The sequence below is a fragment of the Thamnophis sirtalis genome, unplaced genomic scaffold, assembly GCF_051295495.1.
Source record: "Thamnophis sirtalis isolate CommonGarterSnake01/CBP01778 unplaced genomic scaffold, rThaSir2_p1.2 scaffold_5, whole genome shotgun sequence".
In the NCBI taxonomy this organism is placed as follows: Eukaryota; Metazoa; Chordata; class Lepidosauria; order Squamata; family Natricidae; genus Thamnophis; species Thamnophis sirtalis.
Window position 1 is genome coordinate 50,794,062 of NW_028261385.1, and position 17,366 is coordinate 50,811,427.

The window sequence follows — 17,366 nt, forward strand, 5'->3', positions numbered from 1 at the left end:
GCACCCAACTATTAATCACTAACAATTACCATATACTTAGTAATTAAATTCCATTTATAGCACATTTTAAAGTCAATAAATTTGCATATACAAGATACATAATCATCAATTCTGAGATAATCTTGTAATGCTTGTGCAGCTCAGATGTGGTAGAAAACTTATGAGTGTAACTGAACTTTTACATTTCAGTTAAATGAATCACTAGGAAAGTAAACCTATTGTATTATGTGTCTACGTATCACAAATATCGATAGACAAAAATATAGTCTAAAATGGTTGTAAAAATAACCAATTTGGATTAAAAATTTGAGCAACTTCTTAAAACTTGCATATTTCCATAAGGATTTTAATGGTGTTTTAACTTATTCAGCACTCAGAATCACTTATACAATGTGATGGATGGGGCATTAATTTGATCAATCAAACCAATTTAGGCTTTAGGCCATGCATACATGCCTATTACATATGCAGCCTGGATATTTCTCTCATAATGTTCTGTATTCTGGTTTTATATTCTCATATCTGTGTTTAAATATACGAGTTTAACAATCTTGTAATTGAGTTTTAATCCCAGCAGCAGAACTGGGGATGGTAGGAACTTGATTCAATCATTTTCTGCTGAGATATTAATTTCAGCTTCTCTGCAGCAGAAAACAGCAGTGCCTATGCAAGAGCCCTTGTGGTGTTTTCCTATTCCTTGCATTTTTTATCCATATATACAGTATAGAAAATATTGTAATATTACTAACTGTATTTCATACTAGAAGAATGTGACTGCCTTCTTATGGGGTTAAGTACACCAGAGTGCTCCTACGTTTGTTTCTTTCCAGAATAGACTACAGATCAGAGCTTTTAATGTGATATTTTTTTTAAAGACGGGCAATTACTGTCCAATAACTTCAGTGATTTTGGATTGTGCCACTTTAAGTATTTCCTATTAATGACACTTAATCTGCCTATATTGTCTCTGTTCTAGTCACTGCAATTCAACTGCTTTCCTTCAAGTGATAAAGTTTACAGATTTTATCTGTAGAACACCTAGAGGCTGCTCTAATTCAAGCCAATTAGGTTAATGCAATAAATGTAGCTTGAAATTGTCTAAGAGTAGCCTACACTGCAAGTGTTTTCCATCTCTTAAATAGACACAAATATAGCAAGCTTCTAAATATATCATCATGCTTTTAATCTAATATATCATAGTGCATATATCAGAGCTAAACAATTTCTGTTCAGGCTTTAAAAATCAATACAAGGTTGCATTTGTATCCTAACCATCAGCAAAGGATAGATTCAGATTTTTATTCTACTCTGAACTCCATAGATTCCTTAACTGAATCAAATAATGAAGAAGAAAGTATATTTACAACAGATGTTTTCAACATGTTTTATAAATATAAATTCTAAATATGGCTTTAATCGACTCAAACCCACATTTTAAATTTGGATTAGTCTATTAACCAATTATACCTTATGCTTATTTCCATACTTCTTAAGGCATGCTTTTATGGGAGAGATGTAATGGAGACAACTCTAAATTTAAAAATAAATTTAATAAGACATAAGAGGCTGAACGGATCCATATTTGTAAAACAAATGTAAAAAAAACCCCACTGGCTACAGTTGCAAAGAATACCATGAAGCAATATTTGATCATATGACTCTTTCCATATTCTAGAGCATAAATATGCTTGGGATATGAATAATGTTCCTTAAATTAATAAGCTTTGCTACATTTCTAGTCTAATGTTGATCAAGTAGGAGAGACTAGTAAATATGAAGTTTGGAAGTGACAACATTCTGTCCTTAAACTTCATGAGAGAGCAGATGGTTGTAGATAAGTATGGGTTAGAAGAAAATCATTACAATTTTTGTGAATAGTCATGTACTATGAGGGTATCTTTTAGGATATCTAACTATTTGAGTACACCAATATACAGTGGTAATGCTGTATCAAAATGAATTTGGAATTGCAGAAAGTTTCAAGAGTCATTTTGCTGATGGCTCTTTTAGCTTCTTCTACATTACCTAAATGCCATCTCATGTATCAATGGTATTTATAAACAATGTACATATTCACTTTCTAGCTTTTTATTCCACCTTTTCTGCAGTAGTTCAAGGTGTTTAAATGGGGATTTTTCTTCACTTTATTTACACAACAAGAGTGTAAGATTGTTTGATTGAGAAAGAATGACATGTCCTCCACAAGATGTTGAAGTTAAGAATCAACTTGAATTACATGAGTGGCACAAAAGTATTAGAAGACCACTCTTCCAATAAATTAAATTAAATATATATCAGGCCTGAAGAGTTCAGGGCCTGGAATGCAGAAGACTGGGTTCCTATGAAAGAAATGAGATAAATTAATTCCTTTTCAACAGAAGGATTAGGTTGTAATTAGTATTCTAATATTATATATCTAGCAATATCCAAGGGATGGTTTTAATAATCTCTAGGAAGAAATATTTCAAACAGATTAAATACAACATGAATGAGAGATAATACGGATTAGAATCCATATTTATCTGACAAAATAACCTCTAGTCCCAGCAAGTTTATGCTACAAATAGACTTCAATGTTCTGATATTATTGTGTTTACATATCAAGTAACCCTAACCCTTTCCCTCTGGTGTCTTATTTTTCCTCCAAGTTCAATCAATTGTGCGTCTTAGAAACATGCTTTGATGCTAAGCTTTTCTTTTTAAAACGATTATTATTATCATCCACCAGAGATGTATTTCTCTTTTCACAAAGGAATAGGCAGTCTGACTGGGAGGCTGCAAATTGAAATTCTAGCTATTAATTTTATTTACTGCCAGTAAGAGCAGCCTGTGTGCTGCTTTTTCCCATTTTATTGCAAATGCTCCCTTTTATCGCCTTTAACCTCCTTGTCCCCAGTGGTTGCCTGAGCATTTGTTCCCAGTAATGTGCTAGGCAATCTGACATTCAGCAGCTCATTTTTGATGCCAAAGTTAAGCCCAGGTCAACACTTCAATTACAAATCCCGTTTTAAGGGGTCTCAAACAGCAGAAGAAATTATTCACATTGACATGAAAAGTCTTTTCCAAGGAGAACGGCTCTTCCATTTCCTTCACAGAGTTTGCAAACGAATTATAGCGAACATTTGGAGTATCACTGTACACTGTTTGTCACAAAGAATCTATGAGCTTCAATCTTTTATACAGTTCTGTGGTTGCAAAGTTCAATCCCTATAATTGTACTGTATTTTAGCAAGAAATCATCCAGAAGAACCTATGGAAGTTGCCAAAGCATTTCCAAGGAAGGTGCGTAGATGTAATAGCTAAATAAAATGATGATTAAATCCTCTTACATATCCAAACTCACCAATCCACATTGTAATAAAATGTTCTCTAGGTGCAGAGGATTAGCAAATAAGTTATATTTGTATATTCAATTCTAAATGTCAAACTGACCCCACATATTGCATTACATTTTTAACATCAAATGGAATTACATCAAATGACTTCATTTATGTAGCTAACAAGGAACTTGGAGAAATCAGATTCTTACTCATTGAAGTTCTGCGAAGAACTAGTAATATATACTTTAAGTTTCAGTGGGAAGACATTGAAAAATAAAGAAGTAGCAGACAAATTATCAAAATAAATGATGTTTATGAAATAGATTAATTTCAAATACAACAAATCTCCACAAATATATATTTAAAACAGCCTACTAAAAATTGAAAGAGAATCCAGTAACAGATTGAGATCACCCTGTAATAATTTATTAGGAACAGCAATATTATTGAACAGGTTGCAGGAGGATGGCTAGCTAATGCAAAAAACCCTCCAAAACAACCTCCAATTCATTCAGAAAATCAAATGATTGGAGATTAACCATGCTAATGTGCCATAATTACCTGGTATGACTGTTGGAAGAAAGACTCTCCCAGGGCTGTACGCTACAGCCAGTAACTGCGTAGGCTCCCCCACAGCTTCCATCCAATTTCATCAACAGGGCTTTGGCTGCGTTCTCAGCTGTTTTCCTACAGTCATGGGCTCTTTTAAGCATCTGGGTGATGCTTTCATCCCCTGTTTGATCCCCTGTTCACAAGCAAATGATCAGAACAACATAATACTGGAGCAGTTCAGAAGCATTAATATGAGTCGATGTGCTTTTAAACAAACTTCTGATGAGGACGTTAGCATTTAACTTCAAAAATAATTGGGCTTAGAAAGAGGTGAAATTGGCAGAGGTACAAAACATGAACTCTCCACACAGAGTCTACACAGAGTGAGTCTTTCATCCTCTGTTCTTGCTCCTCATGTAACATCTTTGTAGGAACAATGAGAGCTGAAGAAAAACTAAAGCTGTATCATGAATTGAATGGGATTCTATAAGAACTGAATCACAGCCATAAAGGCTCCCTACCTCTATCCAGACTCTCCTAATTTTTTTGTACTACCCAAAATACAAATGGTTTCATAGCTTCCAATCATCATTATTATTTCATATTCTGCTGTTTTGGTTAAGCATTTTATTGTTTTTATTCTATATATTAAAAAAGTTTATACTATGTTCTAAAAGGATGTCACTGTACAATTTAAAATAATATATATATGTATATGGATTTAATTGGAGAAATAGTGACAGACACGGTTGATATTTCATATGAAATGCACATTTTATGTAACCTATGCATTACATGATACAAAGATGAATATGAAAAACCTGAAGCTGAATGTTTGGATATTTCAACAAGACTGAAGACTGAAGCATACTTTCAAATCCACTCAGAAGGGGTTACAGGAAAGAAATATGAAAGGTTTTGAAACAGCTTTTACAGATCCCATACTGACAATAAATTCCAACAAGTGCTTTTGGAAGTATGGAGAGCCCTAATCCCCTGCTTTATCATCCCATATGGCTCTAGATCAGGGCATCTCCAAACTTGGCAACTTTAAAACTTCAACTGAGTAATTGTTCTAACTGTCAGGAAATTTCTCCTTAGTTGTAGATTGGTTTTCTCCTTGATTAGAAGCAGATTACTTTTGTTCAGTCCTGATTTTCTATGAGTCAGGAATAATGTTTTCTACTTGGACATGTTATAATTTGTATAGTTTTTATTATGTAAATCACAAAAGCTATACTTTTTATTTCTTTTGAGTAGTTTTGTCAAAACTGTTTTGCATTTTATAAGAAATAAGAATACAATTAACTTTGGCTTCTTAAAGCTATTGTTCTAAATAGATTTTAAAATAAATAAATATGTTGTTTTCTAAAGAAACTTGTTTTCAATTTAAAAGAAAAGATTCATAGTGGAACTCTCCACAGTGACTGTGAATAATTAATTCCAATATGCTAAAACAAAGGACAGAAATTTATTTGTCTTGTAACACTGAAATCAGATGATCATTTGATCTTTAAAAACTTCCATATAACATGTTGTTCATTGTGGAGATGCCAAGGTAATGAATTAAATCTTCAAATATGCTGTTTCCATGGTCTGAAATACTCCAGTAGATTTCTAATTTTGAGAAACAAATTGGATGAAAAATAGCATTTTTAAATTACTAAGCACCTAGATAAAATAATTAACCTCCTCAGTCAATTGTTGATGTGATTGTTTATGATTTCCATTTTATAATCCTATATCAAGATGAGCTATTGTTCAAAGCACTTTTTCTTGCATTCTGTATTTAGCTTCAAATTGAATCATTTGTTAAAACTGTACTTGGTGGTTGTAACAAGTACACAGGTAGCCATGAGATAATCCATTATGGTAATATTCCCTTTAAGGATGATGTATAGCAAATAAAGTACAAATTGGATTATTAGAGGAAAAGTGATTCAATGAATACTTACCGACAGACCCAACACCTGCAGCTCTGAATTGTCCAAGAATGAGAGACTGTTCACTTTCAGCCAATGCTAGCAACAGCTCATAGGCTTCAATGCACTGTTCACTGAGGAGAGAAAAAGACTGAATCAGTGCATGTGTACTTGATGCAGGAAATTAATCTACTTAAACCCTCACTTTGTTGAGTGGGAAAATAGCAAGTATGGTGATGTCATTGGTGATCTCTATGTTTCTAAATAAAAGCCTGAATAATTCACATAAGTAAGAGAAGGAGAACATAAATAACATAAGCAGAACTGCGTGAATAAAATTCACAGTAAACTCTTGATTGTAGAATAGAAGCCTTTAACTCTGGATATTATGAAATTATAGAACAACTTTCCTAGGTTTCATTAGAGGTTTAAGCCAGACACTATTTTTTTCCTAGAAGTCATCCTCACACCAGTTCTAAAAATCTACTTTTAGTATAGAACTAAATAGTTTAGATTAAACTAAGCCATGTGCTTTTTCTCTCCACATGTCCTATAGGATATCAAGCATCCCAGGGCAAAATATGGGACAGTTGAATTGGATGAATAAGAATTAGAGGGGCAGAAACTCTTTCCTTGAAGCGTTTTTTAAAAATATTTTTATTTATGAATATTTTGAAGCATTTCTTTTATTACGTCTTTCTTTGGCTTGAACAAGGAACAGCCTCAATAGCTGATAAAGAACTTCCCTGAAGACATTTTCAGTGCCAAAAATATTTTGGATTTTTAGCATGGATAATAACAAACACAGATTGCTTTTATTAGCAGCTTGAAAAACATTTATGTGTTTCACTAAATTGTTCTTAAAAATAACATTTATATACTTTGTTAAGCCTTCATGTGGAAATAAGTTGGAGTTTTAAGGTATAAGCATGAACCAAAGAAGTACTAAATACAAATATACATCACTTTCCTTTAGTAGCCATATTGTCATATGAACTGACAATCCATCAAACCAAAGATACAAATTTGAAATAGACTAATTCCCAACTGTGAGAGCCATTAAATAGTGGAACAACTTGCCCTCTGGAACTGGAACTGACAGTTTTCAAACAAAGATTGCCATCTATTTGTCTGGAATGGTCTGAAAATTCCTGCCCTGGGACAGGGCTTCGACTAGAAATTGTCCCAGCTCCCTTCCAAGCCTCTCATATAAGTCTGTAGACTTGAAATGCAAAATGACCCACTTCTGGTTATCTCTGTAAATTCACTTGCTAAGAAGAAAATATTAACAGTAATGCCAGCAGGCAAGAAATTAAGTAAAATAAAGAGAAAACACAATACTTTGGCGCAGTCCTTAAACCTTTTATAGTACAAGTAGTCTCCAACTTACAACCATTTGTTGTTGTTCAAAGTAACATCAGCACTGAAAAAGGGTACTTATCATTGCTTTTCATAGTTACGACCATTGCAGCATCCTCATAATCACATGATCAAAATTCAGATGCTTGGCAACTAGCATGTATTTATGACGATTGCACTGTACCAGCATCATGTGGTTACTATTTGTAATATTCCCAGCCATTCTCTTCTGACAACCTAGTCAATGGGGGAAGCCAGATTCGCTTAATCACATGATTCACTTAACAACTGCAATGATTTGCTTAACAACTGTGGCAAAAAGGTTGTAAAATGGGGCAAAACTTACTTAACAGCTACCTTCCTTAGCTATGGAAATTTTGGGCTCAATTGTGATCATAAATCAAGTACTACCTGTAACTCAAACAATGTAAGAACATGTATCAGTTCATTTATTATAATTTTTTGTCATATATTCTCCATTGTTATACCTGTATTGCAATGCCAACCGGAGGGCTGTGGCATTGGATTCATATTTTCCAACCAACATGCTCATCCTTTCAGCATTGCTCTTACACTCTTCCAGAGTTATTGTCAATAAATCATTCTGAGATTTTAAGTGTTCGATGCGACTGTGGAAAAGAAAATCCTCTTAGTATTCATGTAGAGATTGCTGCCATCCTAACTGTCTTAGGAGTTCTACAGCTTATACTGACAAGCCTTAAGTTGAGGAAAACTAATATAAACCATCCATGCTTGGACGTATCAAGGGCCTTAACTGGATAAAGCGTCAGCCCCTAGAGCCAAAATGGAGACAATGATCCCAATTAGGATCGCAGCAGCCTTAGCTTTTCACAGCTGGTGCTTCTTCAATACCATAACTGATTGCAGGTGTGTGCTCTTATGAATTTGTATGAGGCTATGGAGCGTAATCCTCTCACATGGTGGTCTGATTTGGCAATTCCTGCTTATTACTTCTCTCACTCTGATCTATCCAAATCACTCTTAAAGATTTTATACCACATTTCTCTGGAGACAACATCAGCTATTGCTATGACTTACAAAGCAATATGGAAATCCTAACAAATCCCTTTATGACATAATATTGATGACTACATTATCTTGTTGAAAGTAAGATAATGATTAGGATTGTCCTCTTTTCATTATCATAAATTTCCATATTGCTATCCAGCTGGTATAAGCTTAATTCACAAAAATCAAAATTAAGAAGTTAATAAATCAATTAACTGAAAGAGATTACTCTTGCTCTCTCCTTTTTATATATGTAAAGTTTTTTTTTGATAAATATAAAATCTAGTTAACATTTATGCACTGATAATGAATTTGCATATGTAGTTGTCATAGAAGGCCAATTTTATTTCACAATACATTTTTCTATGCAGATAAATTCATGGCCCAATTATTTCACTTATTTATGAGCTGCTCTTTTAAAACTTCCTCACAGTGACAAACAATAAGTGAAAATGTACAGTATAAAAGATGAATGCATGTTCCTAAGTTATCATTTCTTAATTTTGAAAAGAAAAGATGTAGATGCTAGATAAAACTCAGAAAAATGTTCCGTAATTTGGCCTCAAAATGGAGAAGGCCCATTTTCATCAGTGCCAACTTCGGATTAAAGTTAAAATGGGGAATCTATTCTGTTGCAAAGTGGCTCTGCACATAAGAATGCCATCTTACCTGTTCAGCCGTTCTGTTTCTACTTCAAATTCTCTAATTTTGCTTTCAGAGATAGCAGATCCATGTGAGTAGAGTGTTTGGAAAATTTCTTGAATATTGGAACAGTCTTGAAGAGAATGTGCCAAATGTTCTGCCACACTACTGGATACCTGTACGCAGGTTTTGAGAAAACTATTATGAATATTATTTGGATATTATTATTTGGATATTGGATATTGTTTTGCACCTTGTTCTATAAATAACAGAAATAGTCATTAAAATAATTGTATCTTCTGGAGATACAACTCAAATATGCTCAACTCAGATTTAAATATGTTGGAATAACAAAGGAATGGGGTGGGTGGGGAAGAAAGAGAACCACAGTAGAGTTTCCCTAGAAATTATATTTTTTATTTTTGCCTTCATGCTAAAAGCAATGAACAAAACAAGTTAACAAAACTTCCGTGTAAATCTGCTTTAGATGTTCACATCATGGCTGGCTTAGCCTGCAACTTCTAGAATGAATGGCCAAGTAGGAAAAAACAACCTCATAAGAAATAGCTATTTCTCATGCTCCTCTAGTTATATAATTAAGTACATTCCTAATAATTCTATCGCCTCTTAAGAAATCATAAGGCCATTACATGAAACTTGTATACTAATTTTGCCAACTCTATTCAACTGAGTCTAGGGAAACCGAACATTTTTAAGAATTATTTTCAAAATATTCTTATCAACATACAAAGAAAAGAAAATGTTGAAGGGGAGAGGAATGATGAAGATTCCAAACTTGGTTCATATAGTGATTTATTGTCTGAATTTTCTCTACTATTGGTCATATAACTTTTAACAGAGCCACATAAAAAGCATAACCCCTGAGTATGTATTTTAAAGGTGCTCCATTTGAATGTTTACCCTGTCTAAAAACAGCTGCAGAAATTGCAACCCTGACTATAGATATTTACTGCAGAATCCAAATGTATGCTTTTGTACACTTTATATCTTTATCCTGAAGGATAAAAGAAATGTAGCTTTCATGCTTCAGAGGAGAAGTACCAAGAACATGAACCCTTAAATTATAAAATTTAAAGCCCAGGGGAACTTGCTTGGTTTAAGATGAGGGCTGCTTTTATTTCTGTGACTTTCATACAATCTTAATTTCATGGCTGTCAACTAAGTTGCTGAATATGCACTTTGTGTGAATATTATACTTACTCCTATGCTGCTGATTTCTGATCCCAGGACAGGACGGTCAGATGCTGAAGATTCTGATCTTGTCTTTGAAAGCTTCACTCTCTCTGCAATCTAGAAACAGTCAAGGTAGGATAGGGAACCAATCACAAAAATGAGTTTTTACAGTATCTTCTAAGGTTCTCCTCATTTCATTCAGGTACTCAATCTTAAAATGCATATATAAAAAAGAATGTGTATTATGACCAAACAAGGCTGAAATTTCTTACAAAGTTATCTCTCCTGCTGGTTCAGGACCGTTGTAGAATAGTAATACAACAGAACAGCAAAAATAAGAAGTTATGTCCTAGGACTCACCTTAGCAATGGGGATGTCATTACTACTGCTGCTGGTGCTTAATTCTCCAGTACTAGGATTAATGGGACGGTTTGCAGAAGTGAGGCGACCTGGACTTGATGGCCCTGTTGCCTGGACACTCTGTAATCGAGTCTGTAGTTCTCTGACCTACAAAAATATAATTATGTAAGTCAATACTATTACTCTGTTTTCTTTAACTTGTTTTGGTAATGTAAGAGAAACTCAGTTCTGCTTCAAGTTGGGATAATTGACAATAACAAATCTTTAATATTTTTTATTCAAAAGCTTTTCCTTGAGTCTTGATATCACAAAGGGATACTTATTTTTATAACATTTTACCTAACGTAATCATATATTTAAAACATTTTCTGTTGTAGAGAAAGCATATATTGAAGATGCAATCAATAGATTTCTGGAAAGAAACATAAAAGATGTATGGCATGGATAACTATCTTACAAAACTTTTAGACAGAACAAACTATAGATACAGATGATTCTCTAAAAAGCAATTCTTGAAAAGTTAAGTTTGTTCTGGAAAGGTCAGACCTAAACTAACAAAGCTTAATCAGGAAAGATTAAACAAAGTTTAATATATGATTTAATGTTAGTTACTAGGTCAGATACCAAAGTAATTGGTATCCTTTATGAGGTGTTGTCATCATCTTTCATGGAATATGATTTATGAATCTGGAAACAAGACATTAACCTGTTGTGCTCTTTCCTAGTTCCTTTCACATAAAATAGATTTTAATCATTGTGTTAACTAAGTTTGCAGAAAAGATCCTGTTAAAATACTATTTCTGACTTCTGGCTAAAGAAGTCAGGATTCCAACATTTGAGGTAGGAAAAGGAAAGATTAATAATGGGCTGAAAGAAACAAGCTTGCATCATGTTTTTTTCTTGGTTACTAGATTATAAAGTTGAGAAAACATCCAAATATTTTCAGATAATTTATTATCAAGACAAATGGCTCAGGTTTTGAAAAATCAGCTTTAGAGGATTCTTATCTTAGGATCTATATTATACTGTCTCCCTTTCTACGACCCTATAATCCCTTAATTCTTTTAATTCGGGGTAGAGTTGAAATAGTACTGACTATTTCAAACTAAACATGTGTTTTTAACTATTGAGCAGTCAAGGTAGCTCAGAGTAAAAGGAAAACAAAATCCAGGGTCTACCTCAAAAGACTTGGTTGAATATGGTCTTAATATCTTTCCTAAATGTGAAAGGAGTGGAAGGTTAGGACCATCTTCAAAGAAGGGCATTCCATAATACCACTCTGCTGTTTATTAAAGCAGACACATCTTTTTTCAGGCTCATTCAGAATTTTTTTTAAAAAGCTTTATTAAAAGACAGAGGGATGCTTTGCTTTTGCAAGTTCTGAATCATTCAAAGTAGTTGCAGAGTAATGTAAAAATTCTGATTTTAAGACATTTGCATTCTGCAGTAAGACTTCAGAAATTTGTGTTGAGTAAAAAAAAAAGTTCAGAAAGGAATGTGAGTTATAATTGTGAATTAAGATTTGTATTTCAAATCTTAAAAAGAATCTGATAAGAAAAAATATTTTCAGACAAAAGGGTAACTGCAGAAAAGAGATCACTTTATTATTATTAAACATAGTTAAGAAAATAGCCTTAATGAAATGATACTTTTTGAAGATTTTCTGAAAAACTGACCAAATTAATTGGGAAGTGGCACGTAGCACAAAGTGCCCACTCTAAACATAATTTTTTGTTTTATTCACCATATTGCCACACCTCAGAGGCATTATTAGGGAGGAAAACATAAATGGAGGCTTTATTTTGTTATTATACTTGGCATAATGGCCAGAAAAGGAAAGTTAAATTAAATAGGTAGAAGATATCATGGAAGGTTAGATTCCGGGTATCACATTTGATTTTTTTTGGAAACATGACACTTTTTAAACTGCACTTCACTGGGAAAAAAGGGGTAATAACCATTTTAACCACAATAGGAAATTGTGGTTAAAATGGTTATTACCATTATTAAAACTTTATTAGCTCAACTACTGAAAGAAGCCTCATGAACAATGCCAAACTATCTGAAAGCAAGACATATTTAAAAGCAGAAATGGTTTATCTTTATATTTCAACTGCATCAATGAAACCAGTGACAAAGGACTTTAAATTTTAATGTTATGAAATCAAACATAAATATGATGTCTATACATAAAAGGAAGATCATTTCATTGTTAATTGACTGGGCCAGATATTTCTATTATCCATCCAATATTATTGAGATTTTGTCTGAAGTGATGTTCAGGAAATAAACTGTTTATATCCTGGAAACCTTGCAGAAATATTTGTTTGCCGCCATACCTCATCAACATGTCATATTGTTCTAACATATGGCTCCATAATCAATGTTATATATCTCCCCTGACTCAAAGTAATAACTGAATACTCTTACCATCAAATGTTAATAATTAAGAAAAGGGGGCATATAATCTCCTGTGGCTTGACACCATTTAGGGGTATAAGGTACATGGTAAATAACCATGTGCCAACATAGAATATCATTTGATATGTATTGAAGAACAAGTGGCGGTTAACTTAATACAAAGAAAAAAAATCTATTGGTCATGACAGCAATAATAAAAAAAATTCAATTAATGTATGATTGCTAATACTTCAGGATCATAAAGTTAAGTAACATAGAGATACGTAACACATTAGCGAATTGCTAAACATTGTTTCTAGTTTCCCAGATGAGGAAAGAGCTGGCATATTCGGTTTACTTTCCTGATTGTTTAATTTTCCAGTTTTCCAGGCTTTCATATTTTTTCAAAAATAAAATAGATGATTTTATCTCCAATATGTTTACTAGTAACATAGATATGAATGATTTGTACCTTTGATCTAAAACAGATGTTCAACATGTTTATTTATCCAAGTTTATTTTAAACTGAAGATATTGTGTGTTTACAAATATACATGCAGTACTGCAGATCAAAGCAAGGGCAGATCTGTTTAGAAATTGCTCACTTATTTCCATGAGCTTATAGAGATGAATAGGAACCACGTAGGTATACAACATTAGCTTGATTTTTTTATTTAACCAATAGATACATATTTTTAAATATATAACACACACACACACACACACAGAGTACATACATACATACATACATACACACACATACATACATACATGCTGGTCTTGTTGTATTTAGGTCTTTTCCCGTGTAAAAATGTTGCATTTGTGCTGATAAATATTTGGGCATACCACGGTTGTACACTATATATATATAATGAATTTGGAAATATTTTGCATAGCATTATTGTATAATGCAATATTACATATTAATATAAATCAATTTATAAACAGAATTATTAAGCAATATGCACAGTTCAGTACAACTTTTACTGCTCCTTTTAATATGGTTATCCTGCAAAAAAGAAAAGCTACATTATGTGCACCATAAAAAATTAAGTAATTACCTCATTTGCTAATGACCTTCAAGAGATACATGCCATTTCTTAGTTATACTCAAAAATAGAACAAACTGTTAACTGAATACATTAAATATCTGAATTAATTAACCCTCTAACAAGCCTCCCAAACCCAATTGAGAACACTTTGTTTGATTACAGATATTGAACTAAAATAACAGCTATTGATTTCTTAAGCTTCAACTTCTTTTATGTACCCAATTTAATGTGTATAGAAGAAAAACTAAATTTAAGTAAGGGTTTCTTTCTCATCCCCTAGGGAAGTAATATAAAGTCCCGTTTGGTTAGAGTTGCATATATAAAATATTTAACAGGTCACAGAAAACATTAATTTGTGTGGCAGCTATAGTCTGTATTACAAATGCAAATAAGATCCCTGGTGCACACCATTACATCATGTGCCTGACATGGACATTTGTTACAGACAGATTCCTCCAGAGAGAAATAAACTTACAGTTAAGCAAATTAGCATTAGTTTAGAGTATAAGGCTTCCCTAATTTTCAATATGAAAGAAGGAAGAAATGAAGAATAAAAGCCTATGTTTCAATTTCTATGTTATAGAACAAAATTTACAGGTTAACAATAGCAAAAAAACCCCAACCCATATTACTTTTGCTTTTATACTAAGTAAAACTATTTCTTTCAGGGACAGAGATCAATAATTGCAGTGCTAGATCTATTCTGAACAAAAGCATGGGGATCAAAATGTTATTTTATATATTTAATTCCCATAAAATGTGATAAGGACCAAGGTTCAAATGGATTTAGATTCATTCATGGAGTCTCTGTCAAACAGAAGAAGTACATGGAACTTCTCTATTCATGTTATTTAGTATCAGTTTGGGAGGGAAAGTTGTTTATCGGTAGTCATTATAGAAAGTGGGACAACTTCATTAGACAGACCAGGGATAGAACCTTATAGAGTACATTGTACCATGGACTACATTCAGATCTTGGCAGGTTCCATTAGGACCGGTATAAATACCTCTCCCTGGAATTTCTTTTTCCTATGCTCCTACCAATCATTTCCCCAACTATTGAAATGCTCCTCAGCATCTTGTTGATCATTTGTTTGGTAAACTTCAAGGAAGTGCCATCACACTAGGACCAGCATGATAGAAGGGTATCCTGGTGCCGGTTGTCCTATAGTCTTTTCACCAGGGATTGGCATTTCTCCACAGTCCACTAAACATTTGTACCAAAAGTTGTATATGTCCATGTGTATTTGTACATAGACATGCACGTACACATATATACAGAATCAGAGAAATAATTGCAAAGCTTCTTTACTCGATCCCTCCAATTCAAATAAGATAATTTTTATTTTCATATTTTTTTTACTGTAAGCACACTGGCCCACATTTAGAATGAAATTCTGTTGCATATCTACCCAAACACATATACAACACACATATACACATGCTATATACGTACATAAATATATGCACATTACACACACACACACACACACACACACACACACACCACTGTCCATTTTTAATATGTAGCAGAAAGAGGAAATTTGAGAGTTCACAAGGTTGATGCTATATGGAACAAAACTGTGACTGAATCTAGATATTCTGCTTTGGATACTATGAAGCCTTCTCCCAGAAGGTAACAAGGAAAACAGGTCATCAAGAGGATGTGTAGTGTACCAGACAATCCTGTGGATTATGGTCAAGCATCGCTTATATGCTATGTCCTGGATAGAAGGAAGTGAACTACCAATGATCTTTTCTGCCACCCTCACGACTCTCTGCACTGTCTTCCTGTCCGAAGCAGTAATGCAATATGATAGGATGCTCTTGATCGTCCCTCTATAGACAATGGTTAGGAGAGAGGAAAGAAGATGAACTTTTCTCATGCGATGCAGAAAATACAGGTGCCACTGTGTCCGCTTCACCAGTGCCTCACTGTTGAGCGACCAAGCTAGCATATTCCTTAGCTGCACACCAAGAAACTTGATGCTGCTAACCACTTCCACAGGTGAATCATTAATACGTAGAGGTGTGTGGCTTCTATATATAAAGCAGAGCCTGAATTATTTAAACTTAAGTCCTTTTATTTAAAAAATGTCATAGTTCAAAACTAAGGTTAGTTTCTGTTTCATTTCAATCTGGTCATTTCTTCTATTGCTTTCTGACAGCTACATTATTTACTAAACTCATGGTTAAAAATACAACTGAATTTCATTCGTAAATAGAAGGGAAACAATTTACCCTATTAAGACCAGCTGTTGCAGCTCAGGACAAACAAAGCAACCCTAACAAGTTACTGGGAAAGAAAGGAATTTGTAAAGTGGGGAGAGGACTTAAATGCCGAATCTCAGAAAAGAATGCATACTTTCCAGTCTTGCAATTAAATCTAACTGTTTCAATTGTTGGCACAAAACATTTTTTGATTGCTTCACATCTAGATAAAACCAGATAGGCTGCCAAGCTTCCCTTTTCTGGATAAACTAAGATCATGTATTGTACATCATGTCTACTGATATAAAAATCAGCATTAGGCTGGATCTTAAGGATAATCTAAGGTCCTTGAATAGTAGAAGTACAGATCTGAATAGAATTCTTCTGTGTGATAAATAAAATGCATTCCATTATCACTGAACGGTTTTTGTTTAAACTAAAAAAACCTACAACCCCATAATCTACTTTTCAATGATAAAATTCCTCACAAGGTAGATTGTAACAAAACCAGAAGAGATAAAAATGAATTTTGCAATGGAGCATTTTTTTTAGCCAAAAACAATATTTGACTGCTAAGATGAACTAATAGATGAGCAACATTTGAAAGCTGGAGAATGGAATAAAGTGACCAGGAAAAATTGAGGCCATCCAGTACTTTAAGTCTATTTTCTACAATTTAACATTCTGTAGCTATGTTAGACTGATAGATCTGGAAGATATGAAGGCAAGGGGAGCTATTTTAAAAAGCCTTCAATATCAGGTGGTAAAGAAAGCTGACAGCTATAGTAAATATACCCTTTTTCTAAAATGGGAACAAAGGAAAGTCCAGCTTCATACCTTATCTTTAACTTGTTTGTAATTTAAAAAAAAGATGCAAAGTCTAACTCAAGTTTCTGCTTTTTTTGTGTGATGGACTGATTGGGTCCCTTCAGCTTGGAATTGCTGTTTTAGTACAATGACAAGAGAACAACTTTCAAACAATTGCATACTCCTGATCTATGCACTTTTAAAAGGTTTCTGCTCTACTGCTCTAATTATACCATACACTTGATTAGATATGCAATATGTTTCTGGGGCGCATTAAATTGTGCTGAGTAGAAGTTTTGATAGTGAGATTATTTCTATAGGAGAATAGCAAGATCTGTAAAAATAACAAATGAGAGAATAAGGAAAGAATAAGAAATGCATTCAGAAATTACTATTTTTAGTGCCTCAGATGAGAAGGAAAATTATGAAAGTATTCTGATGTTAATTCCTATATCCAATTTATGTGAAAAATGAAGCTTCAGTGAGAAGTAAATATATAGCTATATATATTTGTATAA

The 17,366-nt window shown here is 33.4% G+C and overlaps 1 protein-coding gene across 2 annotated transcripts in view; it reads right to left on the reverse strand.

The window, feature by feature from the left end:
* The window catches only part of MCC (MCC regulator of Wnt signaling pathway), a 182,656-nt gene that overhangs the window by 16,621 nt on the left and 148,669 nt on the right, over window positions 1-17,366 (reverse strand). For both annotated transcript variants that reach the window (XM_087715812.1, XM_087715813.1), the window contains 6 exons: window positions 10,379-10,525; window positions 10,046-10,135; window positions 8,852-9,000; window positions 7,642-7,782; window positions 5,828-5,928; window positions 3,882-4,065 (listed from right to left, as the gene is read on the reverse strand). In XM_087715812.1, the coding sequence (XP_087571938.1) occupies window positions 3,882-4,065; window positions 5,828-5,928; window positions 7,642-7,782; window positions 8,852-9,000; window positions 10,046-10,135; window positions 10,379-10,525 (812 nt within the window). The remainder of the gene's footprint in view (window positions 1-3,881; window positions 4,066-5,827; window positions 5,929-7,641; window positions 7,783-8,851; window positions 9,001-10,045; window positions 10,136-10,378; window positions 10,526-17,366) is intronic.